This window comes from Humulus lupulus, chromosome 2, assembly GCF_963169125.1.
Source record: "Humulus lupulus chromosome 2, drHumLupu1.1, whole genome shotgun sequence".
Taxonomy (NCBI): domain Eukaryota; kingdom Viridiplantae; phylum Streptophyta; class Magnoliopsida; order Rosales; family Cannabaceae; genus Humulus; species Humulus lupulus.
Genome location: NC_084794.1, coordinates 12,906,592 through 12,919,658, shown reverse-complemented (window position 1 = coordinate 12,919,658; position 13,067 = coordinate 12,906,592). Strand labels below are relative to the sequence as shown.

The following is a 13,067-nucleotide window of genomic DNA, read 5'->3' as shown; positions in this document are numbered from 1 at the left end:
AGAAACTTTTAATGAGATCTATATTCTATGTGGAGTGGAGACCGAGCTACAGGAGTACTCTTGATAGACTCACCAATGTGAATGTGGAAGTGGGGGCCATTTCCAATGGAATTTTGGGTAAAATTTCTAGAGCATTCACTATACTGGGAAAGGCATGCATGACAATTAACGCACATGCTTTTGACTACACCCTTGAAAGGTTGGTGTGTGGTAAGATGTTAGAGATAGAGTTTAAGACTACATGTCACTCTAGTATAATCTAAATCCTATTCACTACGCAAATGTTTAAGTCGAAAGATACATTTGTTTATGCACAATCTTATAGATTCTGATATTGCTCGAGAAAATATTTTAAAAAATTCAAGTGGGAGATTGTTGGAACTTTTTTCAAAAGTAAAAGTGAATTATTAAAAATTGGAACAAGTGTCTTTTGTGTGTGATATGGAAAAAGTCTCACATGGATTTGGAACACTCTTCCAAGAGTGTATATAAGATGCAAGTGCTAATCCTTGGGGTGTGCCCCAAGGGGTACCCAGATTTGTGCGCATGGGTGAGAACTCACACACTTGACCACCACACGTGCGTCGTTGCCGTCCGACCGAGCCAAATGGGTGGTGTGGTGTCACATTTTATTTTTAATTTAAAAAAACTTATTTAATAAATATAATTTTTACTCTTTAGTTAAACGTGTTTAGTGCAGTCAAATTGGGAGACTGAAATATCTGTTTTTTCTCCTTAATTTTCTGCACGATATGACTTTTCTCCCATGTTCAGAAAAATGTTTTCTTCTTCCCGTTACTTCTCAGATCTAACTTTTTAATTCCATAATTATACAAATTAGAAAAACAGAAAAAACATGCCTTTTATAAAAAAAATATATATTCTTTTTTATTCTCTTGATTTTCTTTAGTAATTATGGGGTGTATGTGGTGGTTTCCTTCGGTGCAGAGGATATCGTACAGTGATGAACTAGACTGTTTTATCTTGGGTACGGCGCAGTTGATAGGTTGATGTGCACACTTAGGACAGAGCCATGAAACATCTTAAAAAGAGCGACTTGGTCCGCGACTCAACCCAGAAAACTATATTAGTATTTTTGTTCCTTGTTTATTCTCTGCATCAACACAAACAAAGCTGACCAAGAGTATAATTAGAACTAAGAGGACCATGTGTATTATCGCTCGAAAAAACTAAGATGAAAGTTTACATATACGATCCTCTTCTATTTTTTGCCGCAATTTATTCATCTGTTTTCAAAGCAATATTCAGTCCACAAAATGTCAAAATCTATACCATCTTTAATTTCATATTCATCGATCATATATAACAAATCAAGTACATAACATGTTCAAGATTTTGAGACATATAGTTTGAACTTTTGAATTGGTGGAATATACTGTAAATTTTTTGTTGGTATATATTATCTTGGTTTCTCCTCTTCATACCATGTTCATCTTTAAAAGTGCACTTTAGATAATGCATATCCTATGTAAACTCTTTGCGGTACAACACATGCATCCAATGCAATCGTTTAGGCCTGATCTATATACCCATATCCAAATATATCTAACGATCCGTGATCAACATGCATATATATATATATATATCGGCCTCACTCATTGTCTTTCTCTTTTGCAAGGGTGGCAGCAGTCTTGGTGGGCAGAAATATTGGGTCAACAAGAGTACGGTTGAAGAACAATAAAACTTGGATAGTTAAGAGTTGTATGATTTCTAGTTAATCGGGTTTGTATTTGTAAATAGGCATTTTATTTTATTTTTCCGGTGGGAACTTTTGGCTTCATTTATTATTTGACTTCATAAATTGACATAAAAAAAAAAAGTGAATTATTTATAAAATGGGTATGGAATATTTTAGTATGTAAAGTATTCTTGTAATTATTTTTTGTTTCACGCATACTTAAAAAAAAAATATGTCTCAAAAAGTTATTTCCTGAACAATCATGAAAAGCAAGTACTTTAAAAATATGAAGTCCACAATGGAATTCATGACCCTTATTATTATATATTTAGATACACTACAACAAAAAAGGATTTCGGGCTCCATATTTCATGTAGCCTTGCACAATAACTGCAAGACACCTGATGAAAAGTTTTAGAGCACATTTAATTTTTTTTTTTTTTTTGCAAGATAAGGACTATTGCAGTGGCTAATGGAACCTAAAAATCATCCCAATAAGAGCGAAACCACCTATTACGATGACATGTCACAATGTTAGTTTGTAATTGTTGTATTGGAATTAAAATCCGAAAACTTTCTTCCAAAATAACAATATATAAACACGTCTTGAAAAGTGAGAAGTTCTTAAATAAGTTGAAAATGTTATCCAAGTATGGGAAGCTTTCATGGTTAATCTCATTTTTATAAAACAACTCTGCCAATATTAGAATATAATAAGGACAAATGATTAATTAAACGCTGGTCATATTGACTATATAGATACATTAATTTTTATATAGTAGCTCTGTTACCAAGTAAACAGAGAAAGTGTTTGAGTAAAATACTTCTGATCAAGTGAGTGATATTAGAAAGCTTTGTCTTATTTATATATGAAGAGTTACAGAAGTTATTTACAATAACAGCTCAAGAGAGATTAAACAGAATAATATTACTAACAGATAAAGAGAGATAACTAACAAACATAACAAGACTAACTATTTTATTTAATTCAGGATAGAATGGCTAGAGAGAGGACGAAATAAATGGAGATAGAGCAATTGGCCAAGTACTCTTTTGGCTTTAATAAAGTATGGGCATCAAATTTGAGTTAATGTCAATCGAATACAACAAAAGAGATTCCTTTGGTGACCCCTGTTATTAGGTACTAAGACTTCATGAATAGAGCAGCTATATATATATATATATAGCTTCATATATATATATATATATGATCAACATTGGTACAATATATAGTAAAAAGAAGAGGTTATTTTCGAAATATATATTTGATTTTAGTTGATTATCTGCAAGTAAAATGTTCAACAAAATAGGTATTTAATGGCTATACGAAGAAGACATTGTATATGTTTAATGTCTTCCCCTACGGAGTCGTTGTTAGAGCAGAGTTATTATAAGTGGCCCTATGATAACTTTTATGGGGAGACTTTAGCATGCATGCAATGTGACATGGATAAAAAATATCAGGAGTAGCAGTGTGACATATATATACAATAAGAGGGTTCTTCATTGCACCCCAAAAATGGTACACCGGGGCATTTTTTTGTGTTTTTGGCTCGAGAAGTATTTTTGGCAAATTTCTTTTTTATGACTACGTACAATATAGTTATTTAGAGAATGTTACAAATTTTTATAAAATTATTAATAATTTACAGTACTGAAAACATGGTTCACACGCATAAAAAAAATTGTCACTTGTGCAAACTATTTGAACTTTGTTTTCTACACTGTAAATTATTCAGAATGTATCGAAAAATTTGCAAGATTCTCTAAATAACTACAATATACATGACCATAAAAAAAATTGTACAAAAAATATTTCTCGAGCCAAAAACTAGAGAAGGGGTGAGCACTAGAGAACTACCCCCAATACAATATAACAAATATATTAGGCTGAGTAGGGGCCGTCAAATGACATAACGGAGACAAAAAAGAAATCACCGAAAAAGGTTCTTTCAGTCCTACCATAAAATATTAAAACGATCATCAAGAAAACAGGAGATTTTATGAATAAATTTAATTACCATTGTTCACATGGGAATATCTCTTCATTTTTTGGTCCGCCCTATCCAATAGAAAGTGCCCAAGAGTACTACTGATCAAGACATGTTTGAAATGGAGCGAGACCCCAGGCTAGGGTCCAATTGGCATGGGATATGGGGGCCAGTAAAAAACTTTTTACCCCAGTAATAATGAACTCAGAAACCAAATCTATAATAAATTAAATTCCAAGAAGCAAATCATTACATATATGCATGGATTATCAGACTCTGATATCATCATTATATTTGTTCTCTCTCTCTCTTTGTAGCATTATTATAACTAGCACGTATTGAGTGAAGCTTAGAAATTAAAAAAGGGTTCATTATCACTATTATTTTACTTTTCATTTGTATACATGTGTATGTATATATATATATCATTCAATTCAAGCCCCAGCCATAAATACAAGTCATTTTCCAAAAGACTACACATTTATTATCACCTCCTAGCTTTAATTTCCCCTATACATAACTTTGGAATATATTTGAACTAAGTGAAAATATTATTTAAACCCTTTAACTCATATAGACACATATATATTTATAGCTTATTTCATTAATACATTCAATACCAAAAGAGAAATATATACGAAAAATAAAAAAAAAATGTTTATATATGTAAGTATTTTTAATCTAGACCCCACGATGAAAAGCAAATAAAAGATCAGTGTGAGTTGGAGAATGGTTAAAAGGTCTATTTTGAGTACCAAAAATACCCATCTCTGCTAGACCAGCTCCTGCACCTCTATATATCTTCTTCTTGATCACAGACTCAACTTCCCAAAACAAAAAACAAAAAAATAGAGTATTATTATAGGTCTTCTCCTCTATTATTTTCCATTACCATAAACTTTGATCATAGACAAGGTTTGTGCATATATATATATATATATATACATGTTAAGTTTGTTTAATTTAGTTGTGTAAGTTGTTATGAAATTGAGTATTGTTTTTTTGGTTGATTAAATATATATATATAGTTAAAATCAGCAACCATGGAGTTCCCAAATCAAGAAGCGGAGAGCTCTTCCCATAGAAAAATGGGAAGAGGGAAAATAGAGATAAAGAGAATAGAGAACACCACAAACAGACAAGTCACCTTCTGTAAACGACGCAATGGTTTGCTTAAGAAAGCTTATGAGTTATCTGTTTTGTGCGATGCTGAGGTTGCTCTCATCGTCTTCTCCAGCCGTGGACGCCTCTATGAGTATGCTAACAACAGGTCTCTCTCTCTCTCTCTCTCTCTTCATCATATCTAACTATACTATTCACTACTTTTGCTTAATATTTCATTTTTAATTACTTTGCTTTTATATATATATATATATATATATATATATGTACAATTTAATTCGTTTTTTTTTAAAAAATATGTGTGTATGTGCATGTGTATATATGTTCTTTGCTTATGTTAAAGGATCGATGAGCACCAATTAACCAAGAGAGACATAGTATTTCTAGAGAATAAAGATTGACCAGTTTCTATTATTTCAGATCTCAAGCAAAGATCGATTCTTGTTTTTGCTTTCTTTCTTTCCTTTTTTTTTTTACCCGGAGAAAAAAAAAAAGCAAACATTGATTCACTCACTCTTTTTTTTTTTTCCTTTTTTTTCTTTTTGGGTTTTTCTCTGGTGTGAACTTTTTGAGGGAAAAATCTTTTGAAGAATATTGAGTGAGGTGTGTTTGGTTTTCCTTTTCGTCTTTCACATATATATCTCCTATTCGTTCGTTCAACAGAAAATATTGTAGATCTACAGGCCCAAATAGTAGTATTAACATATCTTTATATACATATATAGTTATAATTTAGGGCAAAGTTGCATATATATATAGGCTTTACTAAAAGATTGTTTAGGTCAGTTTTATCACTTTGAATTTCATATGTTTGTATATATTCGACTTTGCCTCTAGATCTTACTTTCTCTCTTTCTTATGTCATATATACAATGAACCAAAAAAAAGAGTACTAGCGGTGTCACACTCTCATTAGCTCACACTGCCTAGCCCTCTCCTCTATTCTCTAGACTTTTTCTTAGTATATAATGTCACCAAATCGCCAATGAAATTGCGTACAGATTAGGGTTTATTTTAGGTAATCGAAATTAGGGTTTCAAAAACTTAAAAGGGTATGTTTAGGAAATAATAATTAATCAATTAATGCTCATATACTAATTACAGTTCCCTATATTACCCATAAAAGAAAAAGAATAAGAGTGAGATATATCACTATATTGCAGGGTGCACCTGCGTGGAATTGGAACTAGCAAGTTATAATATGTTATTAATTATTTACCATTGAACACATAAACACACACACACGAATCTTTTGATCACGTCATCACAAGTGATTTTTCACTAGTTTCTTTCTGAACAACAAGGTAGTGCATGCCAAGATTCCTTTACTCTATCTTTGGCTTTCGCCCTTTTCTTAATGCCCTTTTCTCTCTTATAGCAGTTTCCGCTTCTTTCTCTCTTTATTTTGTATTTTCAGTATACTAGAATAGACGATGATGAAAATAATATATGAGGCTAGTAGCTTAGTACTTTCTTTTACTAATAATTATTAATATATATTTATATAATTGTAATTACTTGATCACTTCAAACCTAAAATCTCAGACAAGTTATGAAAAGAGAGTGACAGATGAAGGAAGACTAGTGTTACATGGAAATGGGTTAAAAGAAACGAAGGGGTACGAGCCAATGAGTGGCTTTGTTTTGCTGACTTAGCTGATTATAGGAGATGCATGGAGAGTGATGTATATATATATATATACATAGAGAGAGAGAGAGAGAGCAAGAGAAAATATTGACTATCAAACACAGACTTTTGATAAGTTCTCTGTGTTGAGACAGGAAAAGGATCTGTTCTTTTCTTTTCTTTTCTTTTCATTATTATTATTATTATTAGTTTCATCGATTTTGAAATACATGTAAGTCGTGTATTGGATTTTGACGGTATCGAGGAAGAGGTTTTACGATGTGATCTTTGGTCATTACCCCTCGTGTAATGGGTTGTTGCCACGTGGCATACCTGTAGTGGTTAAGATACTCGAACCAATTATAGTTTGGGATCTTCTGCGAAGTTAGCAGAGACGACCAATCACTGGCTCGGGGAGATTAAGGTAGTAATATCCATGATGAGTTGATATAAATATATATATATATAGAGAGAGAGAGAGAGAGATGAGTTAGTATGATTTTGGTTTATGAAAAGAAAAGACATATAGGGTCTTCTCACACTAATCCCTTATATCAAGTCATCGTCGTCATTTCTCTCCGATATATATCAAGTCATCGTCGTCATTTCTCTCCGATATATATATCAAGCATTATTGTACTAATAAATATATTTTAACCCTTATTAACGTTTTGTAAATTGTAATCAATTGTATCTTGATAGAAGAAATTATCCTTTCAAAGAAAAAAAATAGAAAGAAATTATTATTGGCTAATATAGATGGTATAGTTTAGTTATCCATAACAATGCAAAACCATGTATATATAAATTATTTTGTAATAAAATATAAGACTGATATGAAAAGATAAACAATGTTCAGTAAATTATAGTTTTTTTTAATTTATTTAATTTTGTAAAATTTAGAACATTTATACATATATTAAAAAAAGATAATAAAAATATACTATATTAAGGTTTACGACATTATTTTCCTTAATTTGTTATTTTTCTAATCTTTTCTCTCATTAAAATTTTCCCTATTAAAGTTTCAATTTGAGATTAAACAACATTGATGCAACCTCCAATTTCAATTCAATCAAGATTATGTATAAGACTAAAAAAATATGCAGTTTTAGTCGAATGTTGGTAACTAAATTAAAATAAAAATTGTTATCGAAATAATAAACTTAATATAAATCTAAAAGGCTGGTAATTAATTTTTTTACATTTTGTTGTAATTAAATATACTGTTAGCTACAACAAATTAATTTTATTATTATCTACAAATTATTGTCATAAAACATAAATTTATTATACAATTTGTGATTAAATATTTTACAGATAATTAAGAAACGTACTTTTTGTTGTTGTTGATATTAGATGTTAGTTTAAGTAATTATATATTATTGCTGCAAAGAGAGATTAAGTATATTTAAAATAGATTATTAGTATATGCTAACCCCTTCTTCATTTAAGATAGTGAAAAATATTTATTGTGTTTATCCAGTAGTATTGATTGTAGCTAGCAAGCTAAACTTTCTTATATGCGAGCGATTTATATATATATATATATATATATATATATACCTAGCAAGCTAAATTTTCTTTTGGTTGGATTATGATATATACTTGTATATAAGTATATTTTGCAGCTTATTATAATTGATGATATATTCTCTAGATTAGCTACACGACAAGTACATAATAATAGGCCTCTCTGGTATATATAAAGTGCGATAACATAAATTTTTTTAATTATATAATTAACTCAAGGATGTATACACATGTGGCTTTGTATGACCATTATAAGGATTTATCAACTATTTTAATTATTCCCTGCTATTTATATTAAAACAATATATATAATAATAACAAATGAAGTTTTTTTTCAATATAATGCAGCGTTAGAGCGACAATTGATAAGTACAAGAAAGCATGTAGTGATTCTACAAACACTGGATCTGTTGCTGAAGCTAATGTTCAGGTAATCAATATATATTTACATATATACACACATATATATATATATATATATTTAAAGATTATAGCCTGTATGTTCTTGATAATTATACTACATAATTAATGAATGAACAACAAAAAAGAGTATGTCTTATCTGTAAACAGGGGTACGAATAAAAAAAATGCTAAGTATTAAACTATATATTTAATAAATTAAAAAGGGACTTTTAGTGGGGTTTCAGATATTAGAACCAGTGACTCACTTTCTGCTAACTTTAAAGAACATTGGTAAATAAATTGAAAAAAAAAAAAAAGTAGAATAAATCTTTTTATTTATTAAACTTTTGCAGTCTATTATAACATTTTGCTAAGAGTACTTTGAAAGAGGTGGATATCAAAGATTGTGAGTACGTAGTAAAAACATTCCAAAAATATTCTACTATACGTACTAAAGCTTTCCTAAAAGTTAACTATGGCAAAAAGTTTACATAATTTTCTGTAGTATTTTAAGAGTATTGTTATTCGATACTTTAAGGTGTCTAACACTATAATCAGTGTCACTTTATAGTTGATTAACAATATATCATAATATTTATTAAATTCAAATATGTGGAACCATATATTGGATTGTACCAATAATGAAATGTCACATCTTTACAGTGTTGAGCACCAATAATACTCTTTAACAATTCTCTTATTTTAACTACGATTGAAATTTGTCTGAAGCAAATCAAAATTGGTTTCCTGCTGCTAATATTAATGATTCTAATAAAATTGTCCCATGCATAATTGTCAATAATTAAGTTATTACAATCAAAAGTTATGTGTACCACACACACACATATATATATATATTCTATTTCTTTTAGAAGAAGTTATTAACAAAACCAATTAGCTAATTAGGTTTACATGCTTCAAAGAATTATTGTACACAGAATTTACTTGATGGTGCTTCATTGCTCACCTGAATTATATTTGTAAATAAGTTTATGGAAAATTAATAATCATAAATATAATTAAAGCATAACTATATCAGACTGGAAATTGAAACCTGCAAGTTGATTATATCAATACATCTACATTATGGTCTTCTCCACAACATATTTTACAATTGTTTTTTAACGTAAAATAATTAAATAGAAAATATTTTAGTAACATATAACAATAGATTGCTTGTAATTGTGAACATAAATGTGTGTGTGTTTTTTTTGGAAAATATATATGTTAAAACTATACTTTAAAAAAAAAAATACGCTGCTTTGTTTGGAATTTCACTTCAAAGTTGTTGTTTTAAACCGTAGAAAATGATGGTAAAAATAATATTTCGATTTTCAATTTTAAAAAATAACAAACAACCTTGGTAATCTTTATCTGTTTTTTTTTTTTTTATAAATGTCTTTGTAAATAAATTCGTATTTTCATATTTTTTTAGTTTTTAGAATTGTTTGAGAGAATATTAAAGGTATTAAAAAATGTTGATAGGTCCAAAATTTTAGTGAATAAGGGAAGATGAAGGAATCAACAAAGAAAAAAGATAAAAGAAGAGGAAAATCTTTTCTCTGAAAAGTTTGCTTCATTGACACCTGATTTATATTCGGTTGCAAATAAGTTGATTGAATAATTATTATTATTATAAACCATTCAACTACTAGCTAGCTACACTGGAAATTGAAACCTAATAATTTGATTTTGCATTGTAAATTGTAAATATCTTCTATTCTCAACAACATTGAAGAAATTATTATTTGAACTTAATTAGCTAGAATACATAATTAATCTTCATATTTAGACAAATGAAAAAAAATCACCTGTCTCCAAATTTCCTGTCTCCTCCATGTCCCACCAATTATTTAAAGACACCTCATTTATTTATTTAATATATATTTAAATTATTTACAACTTTCTCTTTTCCCAACTATACATAAATGTGGTGTCTTAAAATAATTGGTGGGACATGGAGGAGACATAGAATTGGGGACAGCAGATTTTTTTTCTAGACAAATACTCCTTTATTTTTGTAGGTATATGGACAAGTAAGCGTATCTTGTGAACATAAATGTGTGTTTTAGAAACACATCAAATATTGTTGTCACAATATTTATTTTTGGGTCTCTTGGCAAAATAACTTATTTTGTAAAGTCATTTTGCACTTTAATCTAGTTTTGATAATTCTTTGTAAAATGACATCTGACAATTTAGACAGCAAGTCCAAAAATTTAGACAGCTGGTTGAAAAATTCAGACCGCCAGTCAAAAATTTTAGACAGCTAATCGAAAAATGTAAACAATTGATTTAACAAGATTATTTTGCAAAAAATTATCAGAAGTATGCCAAAGTGCAAAATGACTTAAAAAAAAGATGTCATTCTTACTAATTTTCTTCGTTTTTCAATTCTAAACACTTTGTACACATTATCTATTAGTTTTTTTTTGTTTGGATTTTTAAGTCTCTTTATAAATTAATTTGTGTATGTATAGATAAATGTTTACAATTATATGCATACTTTTAGTTTTTTTTTATGTCTGGAAAAAAATATACTGAAATAACTAATATTTGCTTTTGAAATATCCAAAATTTTAGGAGAAAAGGAAGTTGAAGGAATATAGTAGACAAAGAAATAGAAAGAGGAAAGAGGAATTTCAAATCTTCTTCGCTGAAAAGTGTGATTTGATTATCTTTTGTTTTTCTAGCTTGTCCCCCTTTTTCAAGTATTTTAAATACTATACTATTCTACTACTAGTTTTTTTTTTCTCCTCGATATATAAAATCAAAAAGCTCCAATCGTTACTAGATTCGTATAACATACAAAAAAAAATTAAAATATATATCTCTAGCTAAATCAACTATAATTAAGTAAATTGATTAATAATTTATTTTATTTTGTTATCTTCCCCATCGGTTCTTGAAAAATTAGGGGTGCAAATCTAAAATAAATAAATAAATAAATAAAAATCTTGTATTCGTGATGAGAATTGACAATTTCTTTCCTTGAAGCAAAAGAAGCTAACTCTCCATGGAACTTAATAATTAATGTTGTTTATTCTATATAGTTGAAGATTCCTTCCACCACTTGTTTGGATTAATGTGAGGCTAATTAATAAACTAAACAAATTGCAAAAAAACAAAAACAAAATAGAAAAAGAAAAAAGAGTAATTTTTTTATTACTAAATATAATTAATATAGAGTTGATCTTATCATTAATTTTAATGTTATATACGTGGTCAGTTCTACCAGCAAGAATCCTCCAAACTGAGAAGGCAAATCCGGGAACTTCAGAATTCAAACAGGTAATTACAGTACTATTAGTTAGTTATTAACTATAGCTAGTTTAATTTGCCTATATATTGGGGCTTAACAGATCATTTAAACAGGCACATACTGGGTGAAGCTATAAGTACTATGACCTTCAAGGACCTCAAGAGCCTCGAGGGAAGATTGGAGAGAGGAATCAGCAGAATTAGATCCAAGAAGGTACGTGTATATATATATATATATGCAATATCAAACTTATTTAATTACTGTATTAATGAAAATTAACTAGCTTAATTATATGATATATATACCAATTAATGTTTATGGTGCGGTTGAATTCTGCTAGAATGAAATGCTATTTGCGGAAATCGAGTTCATGCAAAAGAGGGTACGTATGTATTCTGTAGCTTAATTAATATAAACACAATTTTGGCTTTGGTTTTGGACTGGGATTATTAATATATATTACTCGTATTTATATACATATATATATATATATATGCAGGAGATGGAGTTGCAAAACCATAACAACTATCTGAGAGCAAAGGTTATAACACTTTATAATCTCTTTTTCTTTTTATGCAATTATATAAGAAGAAAATTTGGAGGGAGAGTAAAAAGAAGGTTAACGTTTGGATTGGATTGGATTGGATTGGATGGAATACAGATTGCTGAAAATGAGAGGATACAGCAGCAGCAGCAGGATCAGCAAGAGCAAGAGGAGCAGCAACAGCAGCAAATGAATTTGATGCCGACGGCAACCAGACCCGCCAGCAACGACTCCAATGTTCCGGCTTCGCAACCCTATGATCATCGGAACTTTCTCCCTGTAACCCTCATGGATTCCAATCACCACTATTCTCGTCCAGACCAGACAGGTTTCCAACTTGTGTAAGATTTCTTATTCCCACAAGTATATGTATACATGTTAATTTATTATTTGAAACTAATAGATTGCCAACTAATTTATTATGTGATATTCTTTGATAAATTTTCTCTCTTTTTTGGAATTTTAATTTTGGGTGCAGTTGAAGTGCAGAGCAAACAATCCAGAAGGAGATTTGGAATTTTCTTCTCTTAAATATATTTGTTTTTCTGATCGATATACATATGTTATTGTTGTATATGTGACTTTGCAAAACCAGAAACTTAAGCGTACCCACGTACTATATATATATATATAGAGAGAGAGAGAGAGAGAGAGAGAGGACCTGTACTCCACTCCACTACAATTTCTTTATATATATAGCTAGACTTTATTAAGCTCAGTTTGGACTTTGCTAGCTAGCTTATTATTATAAGCACCCAACCTTTGTTGTGCACCCATTGCATTTTCCTTTAATTTCATCTTTGATGATTATATATACATGATGCCGATGTATCTATGTTCGAACATAAATATGCCTTTTCAAAATTGATGTGTATTTTCGTATATGA

At 29.5% G+C, this 13,067-nt stretch overlaps 1 protein-coding gene across 1 annotated transcript; it reads left to right on the top strand.

The window, feature by feature from the left end:
• The first annotated feature begins 4,247 nt into the window (after positions 1-4,247).
• LOC133817313 (agamous-like MADS-box protein MADS1) lies at positions 4,248-13,020 on the top strand. Its single transcript, XM_062249796.1, has 9 exons — positions 4,248-4,605; positions 4,719-4,960; positions 8,321-8,402; positions 11,604-11,665; positions 11,750-11,849; positions 11,977-12,018; positions 12,136-12,177; positions 12,298-12,521; positions 12,659-13,020. The coding sequence occupies exons 2-9, from the start codon at positions 4,734-4,736 to the stop codon at positions 12,660-12,662; spliced, it is 783 nt and encodes a 260-aa protein (XP_062105780.1). The 5' UTR covers positions 4,248-4,605; positions 4,719-4,733; the 3' UTR covers positions 12,663-13,020.
• Positions 13,021-13,067: the final 47 nt, after the last annotated feature.